General features: G+C 34.8%; 1 protein-coding gene across 3 annotated transcripts in view; it reads right to left on the bottom strand.

The window, feature by feature from the left end:
- Positions 1-22,745, bottom strand: part of SGCZ (sarcoglycan zeta) — a gene marked incomplete at its 3' end in the record, with an annotated part of 441,296 nt that overhangs the window by 110,216 nt on the left and 308,335 nt on the right. For 2 of the 3 annotated variants that reach the window (XM_080343711.1, XM_080343713.1), the window contains exon 3: positions 10,219-10,320. The exons of the other annotated variant lie outside the window; for it this stretch is intronic. In XM_080343711.1, the coding sequence (XP_080199837.1) occupies positions 10,219-10,320 (102 nt within the window). The remainder of the gene's footprint in view (positions 1-10,218; positions 10,321-22,745) is intronic. 3 annotated transcript variants of the gene reach the window in all.

Below are 22,745 nucleotides of genomic sequence, written 5' to 3'. Positions count from 1 at the left end.
TATGGGAAAACTGGAATACGGAAAATTTTAAGTTTTCTACAAAACCCACAGGAAATTACACTTGAAAAAGAACAGCATAATTATACCCAACATTAGCAACAGGAAGAAAACACAGAACACATCACTTTAGTGGAACTCTGATGTATTTTTTATTTAATCTGTAGAATGCATGGTAATTTAAGTTACTTGTTACAGACAAGAAGCAACAATTTTCAGGTAATTTTTCATTTGGACTTGCAATTTTAATACAATGAGTTCAAAGTAAATTACTGATCATACACTTCGTAACAGAAGGAATTTAAATTGTTTTGCTTTGTGCAATTATTTCATGGGGATGCTTTCCAAGTCAGCAAGGCTTCAAATAACTTTAGTGTTATGTATCACTCTTGGATGTAGGTCACTGTCAAAACATGGTCCTTGTTATGAAATAATCAATGCTTCCATTTTATTTCTTCAAATAATAAATTTGAAACTGTTCTGAAGTAACTTTTAGCAAAGATTCAAGAGTATAATCCATAAAATGATAAAATGTGGTACTTATTCATTTTACAACTAAAAGCAGAATAATTACTTCACCTGCCTTTTTTAAAGAGGGAATGAATTAACCACATATTGAAGATCTACGAGCAAAAAAATATATCTGATATGTTTCCAGCACTGCCTAAAAAAGGATAGTTTGTTTGTTTGTTTTTTTTCCTAAAATATGGCAGTTGTTGGGCCTATGAGTATTTTAGCAATCCATACTATTTCATTAAAAAGCTTGTAGCACTTTTATCTATTTATCTTCTCTGCCTCATTTTAACTTGATACTTCCTCAACACATTGCTTCCTAAACCTTATGGAAGTTCAGCAGATCTCCTGACAAATTGATCTGGCAGCACAAAAATATTAAAATTTTAAGTCACTGAAGGAGAGATTTCAGAACTATATAAAGGAGGTTCAGTCACAGTACTAGATGGATGGGAAACTCCTTCAGGGAATAGTAAAAATAAACAAAAAATACTCTATAAAAGTATTTTCAAAGTAGAAAATTTCATTGCTGATGACAAGTTGTTTCTGAAAGTAGAGTTTTATGGCATGATATATTTCTTGAGACAACAAAGGCTGTATAGCATAAACTCAAAAAACATGCTTGCTATCTCAAATAAAAGGCTCCAATTGTTAAGACTGACCAGTAATTTTAAAATGTTGTTCATATATATGCAAGTTATATATCTGTGTGCACATGAAAAGAAAGAAAGAAAGAAATTTTTTGATTATGAAGTAGTAAAATCCAAACTGGTTCTTACTGAATAGCAAGAAAATACAAAGTTCATTTCAAAAAGGAAATGGACAGTATTATAAATGCCATTTATTAGAAGCTGCAAATGAAAATGCAGTTCATTCCTTTAAGAGAGGAATGGTGTTCTCATCAGGGACTGTCACAACAGATACAATGATTATATTAAATCTGATCCTATTAATTTCACTCCGGATAGTGAAAGTAATATTACTATTTTTTTTCATCTTAAACCTTGAAATATACATTAATTTTCCCTGTTACCATGTGAGACACCAAACTATGTGCAGTGTCACAAAAATATGATATTTCTCAACAAATAGAATATAATTTTATTTCATTGCTTAGAATTTTATTCTTTGTGATAGAATATAGAAATACTAATTACAATGAAAAACAAAACAAACCCACACCAAACAACACCACAACCACACACCAAAACCAAACAACCTCTCCCAAACAAACAAACACACAAAACCCACCCCAGCCTAATACAATACAAGTCTGTAAATTATATATGAAGATAGAGAAATTATTTTTCCTGAACTGTTTCAGCAAACTCTAGAAGTAAGCTTCTATAACTTGACTTTCAGGTATGATTAAAACATAAGTTACTTCAGAACCTCTATTTGAATAATTCACATGTCTCTTAGATTAACAAGCAGATTTTGGGTTTGAATTTTATTGCTATTCATTTTTGCAGATTATGAATGGTATATCTGGTCCATATCATTTGATTACAAACATTTTTTGAAGTGAGAAATGTCGTACAAAACACAAAGTACACTGAAAGCGAAGCTGAACAAGTAAAATAGGACTGCAATAATTTTGTTTCAAGAAATGATTTTTTTCCATATCTAATGGGCAAAACTAAGTTTGTAAATTGGCTTACACTTCTAGAAATTACACCAATTTCTGTTTCAGAATGAATACCTTGAGAATCTTTCTTATATTAACTTTCAAAATTTTAGCTTTGAAGTTCTGAGTTGATTATTACCCCAATACTTTTAAGATTCATCTGATATGAAATGGAAAGAAAAAAGTATTATTAATGAGTTAGAAATAATCAAACCTCTGAACACTTAAACCAGCAATGCTTTCATTATTTTTCTGCTTCTCTTTTGCTTCTAGAAATTACTTGTTTTTACACTCCTCCTCCTAGATTGTATCGTACACAAACTTGCTGAGGGTGCATTGTGCAGGTCCAGGTCATTAAAGAAGAAAGTAAACAATGTTGACCTCAGTGATGACCCCATGAGTACACCACTATGGACTGGCCTCCTACTGAAGTTTGTGCCACTGGTCACAACTCTTTGAGCCCAGCACTTCAGCCAGTTTTCAGCCTACCTCACTGTCCTTTTAGCATGTACATCATCAGTTTGGCTAAGAATATATAATGGGAAACTGGGTCAAAAGCCTTGCAAAAGATGAGATTAACGATATTAGCTGTCCACATCCACCAAGCTAGACACTTTGATGTAGGAGACTGTCAAGGTGGTCAGGCATGATCAGAAATCCATGCTGACAACTTACAACAATGTCTGATATAGTACATGATTTTATTACATGAGTATTCTTTGTTGTTAATACACTGAGTCTTTGGTTATGAAGTAGATCTCCTAACTTAAACACATTGTTTACCTTTTTTTTTAAAAAAAAATTTTTCTTTGCCTACTAAAGACCTACAAGTGAGATCATTGCACAGCCTGACTTGTAAGAAATACGTTTCAAACCATCTCAGCAGCCCTCAAACCAGGGTTAACAGACTACATGCATTTTGGAGAGATAAAATTATGTTATGTACTTTGAGTCTAATAGCTTATATGGATAGTGCCTTCCCCCAATTACTCTCATTCCCCCCCTCCCCCATTTTTATCTCTGCATCCATAGTTTTAATGTTTCTACAGAAGAGCAAAAAGTAAGGTCTACCTTAAATTTGTAAAATGGGATGCAAAGTATAAAAGTTGTTCTCCATGAAGAAACATGAGTAAATTCCTGCACGAAGAGATAAAGGATGACAGGTTTTTCTCCTTTTCAAGTCTCTTTCAAGTAATTTGCTTTTACATTCCTGCTTTAGATCAGACTTTCCATGGTAATATTAATAACGATTTCCCACCATTTTAAACATACAGGATTTTTTTAAGTAGCTTCTTAGACTCTGCAAATTGCAACTATATTATATTGAAGTTGTTCAGGGCAAAAAATATTGTTCCTCAGCTTAAGATGCTCATATAGTTAAAATAGCTCAAACCAAATTCACTTTGAATGAGTATTAGGATGAGACATAAGACATGATGAACATCACACTGAAATATCGCATGGTTTCATTGAAATTTGCCCCAGTGGAACATAGATGTATTACATGAAGGAAGTACTTGGAAAACTGAAAATGTAATTGCTAATGAAAGCAACAAATGCCAGAAAAATAGTTGCTACTTCATTAACTTACCCACACCCTTCTGAAGATGTGTTCCCAAATCAAATTCAGTTCCTAAGGCTGGTATAAACTTGGGTAGATATAGGCCACTCATGAATTTATTCATGAGCTGTAATCAACCAAAGTAAAAAGCTTGGATATTATTAACTCAGAATTTTCAATACAACAAGCAGAGATCTTCCTTGACTGAACAACGAGGCACAGTAATAATAAGAGTAATACAGGCTGACAAGAAAAAATGATGTGTTCAAAGGATAGAGTCGTACAATTGGATGACCCCCAAACAGGTTTCAGTGAAGTATAGCAAATCAAGGACAAAATCATGAATCACAAAATTTCTTATCAGCTGTCAGTGAAGAGCGAGTACAGCCAACTCAATTTCAAAGTGGCAGTCCCTACAGAGACCACCAACAAATACAAGAATGACTTGTCCCTTCCAAAGCTTGTGATTAAGAAAACCTTACATCTTGTTCATAGCCAATAAACTGACACTGGGCTTTCAGTACCTTGGAACTACATCATGTGCAGAGCCAAAATGACTGAAGGAGTCTTTTATGCCATAGTAATGACTTTATTCTCAGTGACAGGTGAGTGATCCCAAGGGCAAAGCTGAAGAGTAGATATTTGAAAAATGAACTGGGGAGCATTTCAGATTTTATCCAAGAGGATTGTGATGTGTAGCTGCAGAAACAAGCATCGTACTTCACCCTGAGCAATAAAGGTGGCAGATTCTTAGGTGCCTTTGTGATTTTTGTGATAGTACAAAAAAGGTGACCAATGATATCTCCTAATTGGGGTTTCTCTGATATCCATATACCTCAGTAGTGGAAGGACTCTCAAAGTAGTTTTGCTGCATGGAAATCGGATATCTTACAGAGCAGATAAGAGAGTAGATTTAGCAAACAACTTGTTCCTGAATTTTAAGAAGAATATGTTTCAGGGGAGGGTGGGGGAACATGTTCCTCCTCCCAAGCCCCAAAAGTCAACAAATATGACACACCTTACAAGAGATTATGCACATTTTTCAAGAAAATAAGACTTTGGAAATTACAGCATAGTCAGTCTCACTTCATTTCCTAGTAAGATTATGGAGGAGATTCCCCTGAAAATAATTTCAAAACTGATGAAGGAAAAGAAGGCAATCGGGAAAAATAAGCATAAGTTTACTAAAGATAGGCAACAGCTGACTTAGTGATCTTATATAATGCGAAGGCTGGCTCAATGGACAAGCACAGTGGATGTCCTTGCCCAACTTCATAAGGGCATTTGATGTAATCTATTCTACTTCTTTTTAACTGTTTCAGACAGAGAAGCTCAAAGGCATTCTCTCAGAAAAGGAATTTGGGGTTCTCACAAAGGCATCTAAGGTGCCAGCACAATCCTAAATATGTGCAATGTGCTGGTTGGATTTGACAAAACTTAGTTTTGTGTTAATTATTACACACACTCGTAGAGACGTTGAAGACAGAAATACATTGTAGAATAGCTTTTGTCAAAGTTGATTCAGGTTTGCAAATAAAACAAACAAACAAACAAAAATATATATGTACATACATAAAAAGTTCTCTAAGTATTTACAAGGATATTCAGTCTCTGGAGTGAAAATCTAGAAAGAAGGAATACTAGAGAGAAGTTCTGCTTTGAAGTCTGCCTACAATTTCTTAGTTATTATACAATCATAACTTTAAAAATACAATATATACAGACAGTTTTCAGAGTTTCCTGTGTTCAGTTAGAAGTTTATTCAGTGTTTCTTGTTTGCCAGACCTTTTTCTAATGAATTTTAACTAAATCATTACATTCTGTGTTCTCTAAGGAAATCTCTTGAAAACATATACTCTTTAAGTTCAGAGAACACACTTTTAACCTTGCTAATTGTACAAAAAAAAAAAAAAAAAAAAAAAAAGAAGCAATCCTTTGTAATTTAAGGGACGAGTTACTTATTTTATCTGCAGTGGAAACAATTTAACAAAGAACAAACTTGATTTTCTACAATACTTAAGTACTGTATGTGCAAATGAAAGATCAAAAAGTCCAAGAATACACTCCCAAGAAAACACCATGAACTGATTTTATTATTATTAAAAAAAACTAATAAAGCTATACCTTGATTGTTTCCATTCACAAATGCAGCAGTGTGGATGCAGCTGTAGCATAATAAAGAAATTTAATTCAGAAAAACGGAAACATTGTAATAATTCAGCTTATTGCATTATATGTTATTTGATTTCACACGTCATTAATGATACACACCGAAGAATGTAGTTTGCTTTTTTTCTTTGCATTATATCAATGCAAATGATATAAACATGTAAAATATAACATTGTCTATGCTAAACTTACTGGTTTCAGATTAAAGTATGCAACTAGACCAGCCATAGTCAAAATGAAATTCTCAGTAAAATTCAATTCATAGAGTATGCGTACCCTTGTTTCAGGGATATAAATATGTTGATTCAGGATCAAAAGAGCCCTTATCTGTTCAAGTTCTGATGTATCAGTTAAAGTTGACATGCAGTTAAGTCATTTGATGAAAATACAGAAGTATCTTTTTTGTTTATATGTGAGATTTTGGGCAGGTGCCCATGGGTCTGCAGACACCATTAACTGAATAGAGTAAAAAGGGCAAAGTAAAAGGAGCAAGATTAGAGAAATGGCACCCTCTGAGTAGCCTTCTCATTTAGACAACTTCTACAGAAAAAATATGAATGGTCAGTTTACGCAAGACATGAATTTTGCATTAGTACTTTTTGACACAAAGCTGTACACTGGCAGGAGAAAATACAAATGGTTTTGTTTTTAAAAATTCATGCATATTTGTTCTCTAGCCAACTTAACTCAAAATAGTTTAGCATTTACTTTTAATATTCATAGTTTTAATGAAGGAACCACAAAATAAAAGACAATTTTTCAACCTACACACAAAGTTCAAAACATCTCTTCTGATAAAGGCAGTTTAAGGTCAGCATTTAAACCTGCATAAACAATCTTACTTGAAGATCCAGGTATGTTGCAGACAAAGTGGTAATTTCAGCATCTGTAAGGATATGTGAACTTGACACTAGCAAATTTAAATTGCAGCAGCGGAGAGTTCAGTTCAGCCCAGCTACTCAGCAGACTACCTGGGACTCTTACCAGAAAGTAGCTCACTATCAGGATCAGAGGTGTACCCTGTGCTATCAATGACACATTTTATCAGCTCCAGATCTAGCCAACTGAAAGATATCTCCAGCATACATGTAAGAACTCCACTCATGCCTCTTAGCCACAACATAGCACAGGTGCTGCTGCACCCCGCTGCTAGAATCATTGGTCTTCCCACCTAACTCTGCTTAGTGCAGAGTACTGGGAAATCAGAGGTGCCCTAAGGTCCCACAATGGCCATTCTATAAACCATATCATCCATGCAGAGGAAATACACCCAGTTCCACAAAGTTACTATTGGATACGTTACAAGTCATATCAAGAGCTAATGGACTGACGTCACTTCAATGTTTGTCTTCCTTTAGAAGAGAATGAGTAAAATTGCTTAAAGAGCAAACTCTCCTTTTAGAAAATAAATAAGCAACATACCTGTGAAAAAGATGGCAGAGACATCAGCTTCAAATGAGTTTTAAATTCCACAGCACATTTTAACTCCCATATGCATCAAACTTGAATCATTACTGCTTCCATGGAAAAGGTAGGGAAAAGCATTCATTCCCTTCTATCACACAAAGTAAACCCGAGTGGCTGGTGAGCAGGACAGCTCTTCAGAATCCACTTTCTGCATTGATTAGGTCCCTGCTGACTACAATGACAGCTAAGCAAGCCTGGCTCACTCAGAGATTTCTACAACACCAAGGTCAATTCTGTAAGTGACAAAACAGCTAATGTCACATGCAGATGCCATAAAGAGACATCACATGTATAGCTCCAGAGGGGTTTTTCATCATTCCCTCATGTCATTCACATTTGTATTCATCACAAATTGCTAAAACTTTATCACAGCTACTGGACAAACTGGCAAAACACTGGAATATGAACCTAGTTCATAAGCACTGCAAGATGAGCACAAAGTCTACATACATACTGCTTTTTCAGGTAGGTAACAAGTAAACAAGTATTTTAATGTTAATAGATATAAGTAGACCCTCAACACCAAAAATATTTTCATTGAAATATTTTGCCCAGTTAATGATCCACTCTCTTTTCTTGTGCTGCTGGTTTGAGGACACTTACTATCAGGTGTATCTGTTTAATAAGCCTCACAGAAATGGTGTGACCTTGTGTTGGACTACTAGTACACTTTGCATCCTGTTCTTTTACAGTAGTAACATTTGTGTGGATTTTTTTCTAAGACTGCTTAGCAGCTCTGAAGAAATTAGGACCCTACTTGAGCCCCTAATTACTCTTACAAAATGAAAGTTTCCACGTTTACTTTAACAGAACCAATGTTCTACAACATGAAGCCCTGTGCGTGCAAACATCCCAGATGATAACTCTCATATACACTAACAGGACATGGAACAATAAGAGACACCATCTACCCGCAGAAAGGAATCAGGAAAAATGCACAAACTTATGTTCTGCAATATATAAGAAAAAGTATGATGCCTGAAAGGTTATACATCTTGGAAATTTTACACCAATTTCATAAAGTCTACATATTGGAATATTAATACCAAAGAGGTTCATGCTTTAGGCATTATTTTAAATGGATTTGTTGTACTAGATATTAAAGTCTAACAGAACCCTTAAAATATTTTTTCTATTTATATATAAATAAAAGAGAAAGTATTCCAGTTAATTTGAAGAATACAATAATTTCAAAATGTAAAGAAAACATTAGACAATTGCAGAAACTAATTAAGAGTTGCTTACACCTTTACACGGCAAGGTGGTTGAGGAAAAATTAAACCCACAGCCAAAGTTCCCTTTTGTAGATTTTTGAAGGCAGAAAGTGGCCTTATTTATTTACTCTTGGTAGCAGTGCTTGGTACTTAAATGGTCATTTACATACTTAAGTGTTGACTATTCCATTGTTTCTACCCCCCTCAAAATTCTGATCAATATCAAAGCTATTATATTTTCATTTATTTAGAAATAATTCACCACCAAATGTTTTATTATAGATTTAGCTTAGGTATTTATTAGTATTTTTATCTACTATTATAAAAGAAACATTATGAACAAGTTTTTTTTTAACATTGTACATATGGTCAGTTGAAAAGTAGCACATACCTGCTCAATAAAGTGACCAAAATTCAACATTCTTGGGGAATATACTGTTACTTAAGTATTTGAGAATTTTCTCATTACCTAGAACAATGTTGCTATTCTGTTAAACATTGAAAGACCTTAGTTTTACCAAAAAAAGAGAACAAAGAGACTACCTGTTCATCTCACACGCCTATTAACAGAGTAAACTAATTAAGAGAAATGAGAAACTGTCATGATCTCATCTATGCACTTGAAACTTCTTTTATATACATAGAAGAGAGATTTCAACAGACAGAATTTTCCACAAAGGTATTTAAGGTAAACATACTTCTTTATTCCTATCAATTTTTGCACTATGCTTATGAAAAACCTTTGCTAATGATTGACTGAAAACCATTGTAGCATTCCTCTCTGATCACAGGTCATCACTTGCATGGTAAAGAGAACTCAAGAGATTTCTGGTATTTCAAAATTATTGTTTTAGTTCATTGACAATATTAATATAATCAGCATGACTGAAGAAAAAGAAAACCAACAAACAAATCACCCCCTCCCACCCAAACACAACAACAAACACCAAAAGCCCCACATCAACAATTAAAAAAAACCCAAAAAAAGAAAAAACAAACAACAAACAAACAGAGGTTAAAAATGAGCTAAAATTCTAAATTTCTGAATACAGAATATCTTTATTTTATTTTTCCTCTGTAGCAACTTGCTGCTACATGATAAAACAATTAAATTTAAGATAAACTAAGGATGGTTTGCTTTGAAAAAAATAAATCCTAGACACATCATGCAGTTTAACTAGATTGCCTGTGCCTGAGGTAAAAAAAAAAGAAGAAGAAAAAAAAGAAAACAAACAAACAAACAAACAAGGATGGGAAAAAAGAAATTACACTAGCTAAATATACCAGAAAGAGCTTAAGCATATACAAAAACCATTATTTATTTCACTGGATTTTGCATATATCACCAAGCTTGTTCTCCTGGACTTCATTTCAAAAGAAGAGTGATATGTTCCATTCCCAATGTTGAGGTCATTTGAAGTATAAAACACACATGCTTTGATTGTCCTTTCTTTAGTATAAGACATTTACTTTAAGGGGCAGACAAAGTGTCAGAAAAAAAAAAAAAATCATTTTGGACATGAAGGAAACATTCGCTGTTAAGGTATTCTTAAAGAAAAGCTCCACTGATTCTTAATTTAGGAGATATAAAAAATAAACTTTTTAGTTTGAGAGTGAAGAGATTAATTTATACCAGATGTAAATTAATAAAAAAGACAAAAGCCACCTACCTTTCGGGAATGGATTTCTTTCACATATAGTGGAAGTAGAAATTCAGATATTCCTTCAAGCCGTATTCCTTTTTTAGTGACTCTCAAATTTCCCATTCCATCCTACAATCAATAATATATATATATATATTCACTTCAGGAAATAACCGTATCCAGAACAAGGTAAAAAAAAAAAACATAGGGCTAATATCTAAAACTATTGACTGCTATCCCACTTTCCCCATGTCTCCTCATGGTCTTCAACAGGAGTTATATGAGGGGATAAGTAAAGCTTCACCTGGGATTGATGTATTTAACTGCAGCTTGATAGTGAACTGTGTACATTATTCCTTGGCTTGACTTAATGCAAGGGTGCAAATATACATAAGTATTCCTTTACTGTAGAGGTATAGATCTTGAATAAGAACTGGTAAGCAAAACATTTAGTTAATTATCTCTAAAACTATATTTGGTAAAACAATTATTTTTATGAAATATTAGAAAATATTATATCACTGTTATGTCTTAGATCAACTGTTTTTACTTTTCCCAGCAATTAAAATACATAGCAAAATATCCTATAGGAAGAAAAAGAGTTTTTTATAAGAAGTTGCTCATCACTACTAAGAACGTGTGGCTGGTGAAAATAAGAACTTCAGAATGCTGGGGGTTATTTTTCTTTGTTTTAATTAATCTGAATAGAAATAGGGAAAAGGCCATTGTAAAAGTATAGATAAAAAAAGTAAACCAAATGATTCAATGTTCAATAAAATATAAGCATAGGAAAGTGGCGTAATAAGGCTTCAGCTGTATTATAGAAAAAACAATTAAACTGCTTGATAGTGAAGACAAAGGGTCATTTGGCACAATGATAGAATTTCAAGAATTTTATCCCTGGATGCTTGTTAATATATCCCTGAAAGAAGGTAATTCTTCACTGTGCTGCCAGTGGAATTCAACTTGATCCATTTAAGTGCAAAATTAGCAAATTCAATTTAATTGCTGATTAACCATTTTTAAGCCATTGCTGACTCTAGTGTAGCAGAACAGTAAAAACTTGTATTTCTGCTCTGTTGGCTGAACTGTGAAACAAGTAACTTCCACTTGCTGGGCAGTCATAAAAAGCTGGATAAAAGTGTCCACAGGTGGCATAGCTGAAGCTAGAAGAGTACACCAAATTAAACAACAATATACTTACCAAAAGATAGTGTATCCACTATACTACTACAGCTATTCCCTTTCTAAAACAAAAAATTATTCCAATATAGCAGATATTTGATTGACACCACTGCATCCATATCTGATGCAAGACTGCAAAAATGTTGATTTTTTTAAGACAAGAAAAAGAATTACATTTTACACAATGTAATTCAGCTGGTATCATTTCCAAGACACAACAAGGGCATAGTGATAGATAGCTTTCCCTGCTATAACAGACTTGCAAAGAATATACTGTTGGAAATCATGTCTTCAACATGTCAGTTATATGAGTAGAAGCCTAGATGACTGTGACTACAAAACCAGAAACTACCACAGTCAGAAAATAAATATAACTCCTTTCGAAAGCAGAGAAAATACAGAAAAATTAAAGCTAATATTAAGGCTATCTATATTACAGAATATACTTATTAAAGGAATATGGCACCAAGATAAATTTGCAGACTCTGTAATAGCCCATATAATGTTGAACAAAACTTGTAACTAATTATATAAAGCCAAGAACTGTCTCTTTTTTTCAGCAAAAGTGCTATTTTTTCTCAAATTCCATATTGTACTTTAACCCCAGCTAGTGACTAAGCCCCACACAGCTGCTCTCTCACCCCCTCCTGGTGAAATGGAGGAGAGAATCAGAAGAGTGAAATGAGAAAATCCATAGGTTGAGGTAAAGACCATTTAACAGATAAAGTAAAAGCCATGTGCAAAAGCAAAGCAAAGCAGGGAATCCATTCACTACTTCCCCTCAGCAGGTAGGTGGTTCCTCCATCTCCAGGAAAGCTGGGCTTCATCATGTGTAACAGCTACATGGGAGACAAATGCCATCCCTCTAGCTTTATATATTGAGCATGATGTCATAGGGTATGGCATAGCCCTTGGGTCAGTTGAGGTGACCTGTCCCAGCTGTGTCCCCTCCCAGCTCCTTGTGCTCCCCCAGCCTACTCACTGGTGAGGCAGTATGAGGAGCATAAAAGGGCCTGACTGTAAGTGCTGGTCAGAAATAAGTAAAACATCCCAGTGTTATCAATACTGTATTCAACACAAATCCAAAACATAGCCCCTTGGCACTTAGTATGAAGAAAATTAGCTCTATCCCAGCTAAACCCAGTACTCTATGACAGATGAATTATCAAATACTGCTTCTTAAAGAGGTGATGTTTTGTTTTAAAGTATTTTTCTTAAATTTAGATATGAGATATCTATACAAATAATTTCAAATATAAAACCTCAGGCGTTTGTAGACTTTCTCACAGAGTGCAATATGAAACTGTGGTGCCTATTTTTGAAAAGATAAAGAAATTAGAGTTTGCTTTTGAATGTGTAATCTGCATTACTACCCATTAATTCTCAGTTTCACCAATCCTGCTTGTCTATATATGCTATAGTACTAGCATAATAAAATTGTAATAGAAAAGAATAAGCTGACAAAAGAAAACAATCAGGCTGTTACTGAAAGGGAACTGAAGCACAGAAATTAAGCTGTTTTCTAATTTTTGGTACTTATCATATTTTGTCTGTTTATTTTCAGCAGTTAATTTCGGTAGCAAGTTTAAACTGCCCACGTTTCAGAAACAAACTAGTGACAGAACCTCCTGCATCCACAAGGGCTTCCCCTTTTCTGACTGACATTTCTAAGCCCTCATTCTTTAGTCCTTCAGCAGTAAGCTACTCAGCTAGCAGAGTCCAACAATTCAAATGCAGACAGACTCTGGACAGACAGAAGCACTCTAGTTTCAGTAATATTACATTATTCAAAATGAGAAGACAGACACTATATTCTAGAGCATAAGCTGCAAATGGTGTTTTAAGATCTAAAACTGAATGAAATAGGGTGACTGTGACTTTAATTGCTTGATAAATGCAATAATCTTCCACAAAGTAACTTCCTGAAGTGTGTAACGACTTATATAAAGTAAGACTGAATAGAAAAATACAGAAAATCAGAGAATCACAGAGTGTTAGGGATTGGAAGGGGCCTCAACAGATCATCTAGTCCAATCCCCCTGCTAGAGCAGGAACACTTAGATGAGGCTACACAAGAGTGAGACGTGTACTACAATGTGCTTAATGACGCTCTCTCCATGCAAAGAATCACTGCCCAGTACATTTTCTTCATCAATAATTCCCCATTCAGTTTAAAGAGGGTTTAGAATAAGAAGAGTTTCTTGTGTCATTGAGCTGGAACTGTGATGTTATTGATAAAAATTCAAGGGTTTTCAGAAGTAACATAACTTGGTCAAAAAGTTATTATGATTGAAAAGATTAATAAGAGCAAATTCCAATCTTCTTGGCTCATTTAATGCCCTTATGACCATGAAGTTCCTTTTAACTTTGAGGCTCCCCAAGAAAGATAAATATTAATATTAAAGAGTTTAAAACAGAACCACAAAAGAATTCTGTCTTAAAACATACTTGCATCTTCCCGTAGATATGATTTTGATGTAACATTATTAGTATAATTCATTTAGACATTCATTCTGCTAATTTTCCAAATCAACTGGCTAAGTTACTTTATATTTTCCAGGCAATGAATACTCAGATTATTGTCTTGGTGCAATTTGGTTTTATTCAAGTGCAAAAATACACTTGAATGAACTATTCCAATACTTTCTTACAATATGTAAATACTAAGTTAATGCACTGAGATGGGCTGGGATGGAGTCAGTTTTCTTCATAGAAGCCAGTGTGGTGCTGTGTTTTGGCTAAAACGGTGCTCATAACACACTGATGTTTTTGGTCGTTGCTAAACTGTGTTTGCACAGTGTCAAACCTTTGTCTTTTTTCCTCTCTGTCCCCCAGCAAGTAGAATGGGGATGGGCAAGGAGTTCGGAGGAAATATGGCCAAGAAAGCTGACCTGAACTGGCTGAAGGGATATTCCATACCTGGAACATTATGCTCAGCAATAAAAAATGGTGGTAGAGGAAGAAGTGGAGAGGGAGAAGAGGGAGGTTGTCTCTCAAGGTGGCCAATGCTCAGAGACTGACTGGGAATAAGTCTGTTTGTGGTAGGTGATGAGTGGTTGTTTTTGCATTGCTTTATTTCCTCTTTATGATTATTTAATATTGTTATTACATCTAGAACTTTCCCTTTTTTTCCCATATAAGAACATAAAGAAACTAACAGTGACCCTGCCTCACTTATTTTGGTTTTTTTCCTATCAAGAAAAAAAAAATAAACAAAAAACACTGCTCCATCTTTAAACCCATAAATATACCAGCCTTACATATATTATTAAAAAAATAAGAATAAAATAATCACTATCAACATTTTATGGTATTTTTTGATTATATTAAATTTCAGTTGTGAACACCAGAAATTCAAACAAGCAACTGTTAAAACAGGAAAACTAAACATTTATTTTATGCTGTTGTTGATCTTATAACTGCAGCAATCTAGGAATAGTTTTATTGAATTTGAACACTACATTAAGGTCAATGAAATCCCAAACTATAATTATTATAAATCTCCGATAAAGAGACTGTAACTTTGAGTCAGAGCATAGTAAAAAAAAAAGTTCTAATACTGACGTTCAGAATTTTGTCAAGCTTTGACCTGTATATAAGTGGACAGGGATTAATGTTCTCAGATGGTCCTGTAAAGAGTACATAAAATTGAATATAAAACTGGTATATAAGAATGTCTTGAGTTAATTCATATTCTCTTTAAACAGAAAGAATGATCTTTTTAAAAATTAAGTTATTTCTTGACAACGTGCTGAAAATTCTACAAGGGAGTATTACTTATATAGTAAATTCTGTTTCTGCCAAATGAACTATTGAAGCAGCATATTTGATGATAACTACAAGTAGCAAAGCATATGACAGAGTTATAAATACTTCTCAACAAACCAGGAGGCTGACTAAAACTAATCCTGTACCACACATATTGTTATATAATGAAATGTGCTGTGTTCTGCTTTCTTTTCTCTCTCTCTCTTTTCTTTTTCTTTTTTTCTTTTTTTTTTCTTTTTCTTTTTTTTTTTTTAATTATTTAGACACTAAGGCATTATAAGGAGAAGTAGATAAGGAACTCTATACAAATTGCTGATAAACAAGAAGCATGCAAGAAAAAGGTTAGTAATCTGCATGATAGTCAGCTCCCTGTGCCATACACAACAAGAACCGGGAATTTGCAATACTGCCTTGGAAGACCTTTAAGCTACAGAAAGGGCAAGCTGGAAGTCAGGCTGCAGACTACCTCAACTGGAAATAACACTTCTTCTGGAGGACAGTAACTACATCTTACAACTCAGCCTAGATGAAGTAAAACTGCTTTGAGTGAAACTTGTATCAAAAGAATACATTTAATATTACAAAAGTCTGCAAATCTATGGGTAGCATGCTGTTAGATATGATATTCTACTTGTTTTCTGAGTATATATATTTAAGTCCAGATTCTGCTTCCAAAAGCTAAAGAGGGAAGCAGCTCACAAAACACAGGGCAGGATAGGGTGGAGGGGGGGGCATGCTTAAACAGCATGTTTAAACAAAGTGCCTAAACACAACATCCTATAAATTAATGACCATTCACTGTATGTTGCCTTGCAGGCATCATAGCAGAAGCTAAACATGGAAAGGAATCACAGAATGTTAGGGATTGCAAGGGACCTCAAAAGATCATCTGGATGATGTGGTTGCAGTGCTGTGAAGGAGCACAGATGAAACACCTGTAAGTGTACAAAGATGCTATGCAAAAAGAAGAAAACAGGAGAGCAAGATATCAGAAGAAAGGTGGTTGAAGCAATGAAGAAGTGGTGAATTATATTGAGGAGGGAAAAAATGCTGAATTTGATATGATGGCACAAAAAGCAAAGAGAGCAACAGTGATATGGATGATTAGGAAGATGAAAGCCATTAGTAAGTATGTTGTTGATAAAATGGAGGAAATACACAAAAGTCTGAGAGAAAGATGACAAGGGAAATTATTTGTGTTGTGTCCACACAAAGCTGAATTTCAAAAACAGAGTTGGAGCATAATTCCAGCTGGAGAAAAATTGTATCTGGACATGGTTACGGGTGTACAATTGAAATAAAAACTGCAGGCAGCTACAGTCCCACATGAACAGAAAATAGGTAGTGGTATCAGCAATGAAAACAAAGAGCATTTTCCTGGATTATCAGGAAAGATAACTGTGAATTTCAGTAACCAAAACCAAAGGTAAAACAATAGAAAGATGTCCAGGAAAACACATTGGAAAGATAAGTCTGCTTTGATGGAAATATCTGCTTTCATCTATCTGCTGAAAATAATAGCTGAGGTGGTATAAATAACAGGTAAAAGTAGATATCAGGCAAAAGCTGGGAAAGAAATTACTATAGTACTGTGCAGCAATGTTTGAAGTGATACAGACTAAGGGAAAAAATATCTGTGAAAATTCAGAACTGACAATTACATTTTAAGTGGGGAAGCTTTTAAAGACAAAGAGAATTCAAACTGGCATCCAAACTAAATGGAATTAGAAAAGCCTGAATACATTCTGTCTTTTAGAATGGTTTTTGAATGTATGGAGCATGGCCTCGCTTCTTCAATTACAAAAGTAATCCTGACATGAAAATAAAGTCTGTATGTGCATACATTAATAGAAAATATATACCTAATCAAGACCAGACAACAAGATAAAATCCATCTTTCACGCTTAAAAGTTTGATTTTATTTCCTGGTCTGCATAGTTATATTATTTTTCATTCAAACATAGATGTGTTCTTCAATATCAACTGAAAAATGCAGAATTCTATGTGATCAGTTCTTATAAACTATTCCAGATTAAGGTATGATCTTCCTAGACCTCTTATATTTAGTATTACTGTTTTTCTTACAATAAATTATAATTTGCACATTCTTAAAACAAACAATTAATACATTAGGAAAATTATAGAACCTAACTACGCAGTTCTTCTCCCTCCAAATATCTGATATTTCAGGAATTTAAAAAATAAATACAAGATTTTCAGAACCAATGAACATCTGCAATTCCTACAGAAACTGTGTGCTGAAAGGATATAAAGTCTAGACCAAATAATATAGAAATGAACAGTCTTATAGCTAACATCTCAAACTCTTGGAAATTAAACCAATCATTATCTTTATTTGGGTGCATGTTCTCTGCTCTACTATTTTATCCAATGTTCTGTTTAAATTCAAGTTCTGTGATTTGATTAATGTGTGGTCAGACTAACAAAAAAATAATTTCTATCCCAATATAGCTTCTTACAATCAATGTTTAACAAGCCAGAAAATGCAGAACACTCCTTAAAACTTCATACTTCATGCAAGTGGAATGGAAGTATAAAGCAGAGTCAGGGAGTGGGAAATTTTGTTCTATGCAATCACCAGCAAAATTATTAAGTAGAAGCTAGTGAAGCATTTCTGGTCTCTGTAGAGTCAGTTATAGGACACTAGGAACTAGTAAAGATAGGCAAAGAGAAAACATGGAGAGATAAGGTGAATGAGGTAAAGGAGGTCTGTCCTTCATGTGAAGGTAAACACTGAGAAGTGGTAAACGCAGAACTGCTATTCCTTTACTCACCAACTTTCCCCCTTTTCTTTGCATACATGAAGACAAACTGATTACAGAAGGTAATTGGTTTTTTTAAATTAAATTACAGTTCAGAAAAAGTTTTGAAATGTAATTATGTCAGTATGGGCTGAACATTGCACCTCTTGGCTACAATATGTAATTTATCGAGTGCTGAAGAAAAAAAAAAAATAAAAGAAAAATCAAGCTATCTAATTATGTTCACAAATGCAAAAATAACCAAAGGGGAACCAAAGAGCAAAGTGGAAGAAGCCCCCACCATCAACTCCATACTGCTCCTGGCAAAGCGTTATAATGACACATTGCCATACACAGGAAGGGTGAATCTAACACCAGAAAAAGGAATAAAAAGCGGATATTTGTGTATATTGCTTTTAATTCTATCATTATTGGGAGAAAGTTGCAATAATTGCATGCATGTTTTGGATGAGGTCTTAGCATCGCTGTAACTGGACTAATAATGTTATTTTGGTAAGACTGCTATTTTCTAAATTAGACTAACAATAAATTATTTGTTGCTGGTGTTTATTTAGTCCACATAAACTACACAGGTTATTTAACCTGCTTCCCTGCCTTTGAAGCTTGGTTGTAATTTTGACACAACCTCTTGAAGATAATTTAGTAATGCTGGAAACTTAATCACACATTAACCCTGTGAATAAGAATAACTAGGGAATCCACTTTAAAAAATTTAAAATACATTTTAACAATTTTATGAGGATTTGTTCCTCTCAGGGCTGCTTACGGTAACTAGGCAAAATGACTCAGGTCCTTTTTTACCCTTTTTAAAATAATTTACACTTGTGTATTAAGGCACATATATCTTACATTAAGGCACTATTTTCTTATACAGTGACTCTGTATTCATTACAGAGGAAGGCTTAACTTAAAATAACCTCATGAGCCATGCAACAGAAGTGCTGAAGTACCTACAGACAAGCACATCCACTCCCTGGATTGACACACATTCAAAATGTGCTGCTCTTGTAACAAAACAAATATTATTAAGTAGGAGCCATTACACTTCCTTGATCAGACTGAAGCAAAAAGCATTAAAGAAATCAATTATCAAGATACTTTAAAGAACCTATTACTGTCAAAACCAAAAGAGATTATTTCAATATGAGGAAAAAGGTTGTAGCAAACTTGGTAGTTGCAGAATTTTAATTTTCAAGAAGCATGACTATCTCACATTTCAGTCTTTATAGTATCTAACTTCATACACGTTACTTAATATCACAGTACAAACACTGCAGGTTTTTCAAAACAGCTACCACTCATCTTTCAATAAGCAACACCTTGCTCTATAGATACACTTAATAAAATAAATGAGACTAAGAGCAAAGTAGCTTGCTGCAGAGATACATCTCTTGCTATCATGGCAAGAGAAATGAAAATGTACGAAATGCCATGAAGTTGCTGGAAAATAACTCTTCTTTTATCTAACAGCCTGCTCAATAGAACACTCATCTCCTAACCAATAACTTCAAGCTACTTTGCTGCAGTCCAAAGGGATTAAAAATCACAACCTCCACTGTTTTGAGGAGTGTTATAACCACAATGATCAAGGGACCTACCCCATAGCTCAGCATGGCAAAAGACTTCTCAAAGTTATCAGCTATATTGGAAAATAAGAGAAGTTTTTTAAATGAGATAATTTCAAGAGAAATCTTAAAAATTAAATTACTGCATCATTTTGAGGGGTGACAGTGTGTTCTCACATATCATAAACTTCTTATGGTATGGCTAAAATCCTGATCACTGAAGGACAATGAAAGTTATGTATTTGTGAATCAACAGTTCAGTATCTCACTGACTTTTGTAACAGCTATTTAAAAGGCTGATTGGAGAAGGGAATTTTAGAAAGCACACTTTAGTATCACAATTCAACCCTTTAAAAGCACAGCATCAGTGTCTTCTCTGTCATCAAATCTTTTCTCAACCTACAGCTGTGAGGATGCAGGGCAGATACAAGGTGGCTACTTGCAGTTGTGTCCACACAAAAACCCTGGAGGGGAATTCTTCAATCCAGGCTCTGTGCTCAAACCAGGAAACATAGACCTACACGTTACTATAAGCAAACTAGGAATGAAAGAGTCCCTGCAAATATTCTTTAGGAAACTGGTAGAAGACCCACAAACACAGTTGTGAAACGAAGCAGCCCATATGATCCAAAAGGACATCAATAACACACTAGGAATGAGGACGTCCTGACCAGCTGAAAAGGAATGCAGGAGCACCAGTCATGGAGAATAAACTGGACATCCTCCAGAGAAGAAGCTGATTAAGGAAGCAGCCAGTGGTCCAGACCCCAATAGCAAATGAAGGACATGTCCCGGTGCTACTGAAAAAGAAGCTATGCACCCTTAACACCAAGAATCGTGAGTCTGACTGATTTAAGACTCACCAGCTATCTGATTATTACTTCATGCATCTCATTTGTATAATAATTACAGTAATAATATAACAATTTAGGGAGATCAGGAAATGGAAGAATTCATATTCATGTAGGACATCTTGTTGAGGAAGAGACGTAAGGGAGCACGGATGAATACACATGTTCTGAGGTTCAGTCCAAAAGGAAGAAAGAGCTAAGTGACTGCAAAGAATGGTAATAAATTAAAAAAAAAAAAAGTTCCCTCTCAGGCCAGAAGGATAAAGTAGGTGATGTATTTGTGAAGAGTAAACCAGAGCACAGACCTGAGTGATAACATAGGTAACTGACTAACATCCTTTGTGAATGCAGCAGGAAACAGGCTGAAGAGGAAGCTCCTGAAACTCTTTCATGAAAAGAATAATGAGGGTAGGGGCTGCTTCACTTTTGCTCTGATTAACAGAGAAGAAAAAGTGAGGAATGTGAAGATTATTGGTAATGTAGCGGATATTGGTCACAAAAGGACAGAATTCTCAAAAACTAGATTAGAAGGAAAATAACTCAAACTAAAAGCAATGTATTTAAACATTGTAAGCTTCGGTAAAAGGACTCTCGGAGAGATTTCCTAGGACACTTGCCTAAGGTGAAAAAAGAATTATAGTGAAATGGTAGTTTCTTAATGAACCAATTTACCCAAAGGAGAAGAAAGGCTTCAGATAGATTCTGAAGAATATTGACTTTTTTGATGCCATTTTTTTTTAATTTTTAAATTTCTTCTTTAGTCAGAAGGTCAACATAAATTGTTCTCTGTTTTAATTGGTGCACCAGTGATAAAGGATTAAGATCCTTTAGGGAAAGGAAGAATGTATTTATGAATACTTGTATAAGTTAGGTATTTTTAAGCCACCTGAGGAAAACGAACTTCATCCTGAGGTACTCAAAATCTGCAAGCCATAAATGGTTAGCTAAAATGTGTCTACAACAGTAACGCAGCTCAGAGCAGTAGAGTGCAGCAGTACTTTGTTTCTTCACTTACTCCATGTTGGCTTAGACTGTAGAGCAGTTTTTCTGCACATGAAGGGGATTCCTTTTGGATGAAATTAAATCAGAAGATCAGTTCAGAGTGCATCAGTCTCTAAAAGGAACAGAAAGGTCCCAATCAATGTGTGATCTGCAGCACAAATCAAGTCCCACAGCAAATACCAAGTGCACATGCACAGGCAGAATTACTCTCAAACCACAGAGACCTCCTGTGTTCTGCACTTAAAAAACTAAAGGTCTCGAGGTCAGTAACCAGCTCCAAGATCTCCTGTTGTTCAAGACAGTTTTTCTTCTTTCAACTTCTGTATCCATTTTCAGTGTTTTTCTGAATTGCCTACCTCATTTTTTTTCTATTTTTTAAATTAATAACGATTGACCTTTTCCATCTTTCCTTCCCAATAAACTTCTTTGGTCTCATAAAAGATTTAATATATTGCAGTCATAGTGGCAGATCATGGTCAAGCTATGCCCCCTTGCAATCTCTAAGCTCTGCATCTCTTGCAGTTCCATCTGTCCATGCTCTGAACTCTGCATATCCTCTCTCATTTACTCTGCCTGTTCCTCATACAAATGAACAACTGAGAGAGTGGAAGCCATTATTTTCATGGTGTCCACTTGATCAGTTTTCCCCTGCCACAAGATTTAAGGCACAATTTCTTCCATTCTGAGCCTCTGTCTGGCCAACACCCAAATTTAGAGTCAGGAAGCAGCAGACAGGATGTGTAACTGAACAAGAATAGAAATAAGACTTGCTCCCCTGAATAAGGTTATGAGAACACCCATGCGCTCCTATCATCATCATGGATGAAAGGATGCTCTGGCACTTGTTGAAGCAACATTGAGAAGCCTACACACCTGAAAGCATGAGTTTGTAGGACAGCTTTCTTCTGGCTGTCTCTGAGCACCACATGCAGCAGGAATGTTTGGTCTAGGACACCAGATTAATCAAAGTAAATAAATATGCACACCTATAGTCTAGCTCTTTGGTCCATGGTACAAATTGGTTTTTCCTACTGATCCACCCATATTGTACCACATTAGTTTTTGCTCTGTGGCTTACAATTACACAGCCTATGAGCACAAAGTCTATGAGAGCCCATAAAGGATGGATGAGAGCAAACTGTAAAGGTGAAAACCAGAAAGGCAGAATTGGTATTTATCTTTTAAAAGACAAAACAGTAGCAGTAAAGATCAAATTACCTTGAACTCTTTCAAAAATACCACAAGCTCTATATCAGAGTAGATAATCAGACAAGCTATTTGTAGGCAGCTGGAAGATGCCCAGGAGATCAATGAGTTGCAAAGCAATGAAAAAGCCAATAACTGGATAAGAATTAAACATTGGGCAATGCAAATAAGCATTAAATAATAATTTTTTTAAA

Source organism: Nesoenas mayeri (genome assembly GCF_963082525.1).
Source record: "Nesoenas mayeri genome assembly, chromosome: 4".
NCBI lineage: Eukaryota > Metazoa > Chordata > Aves > Columbiformes > Columbidae > Nesoenas > Nesoenas mayeri.
This window is presented reverse-complemented; position numbering and strand designations above follow the sequence as displayed.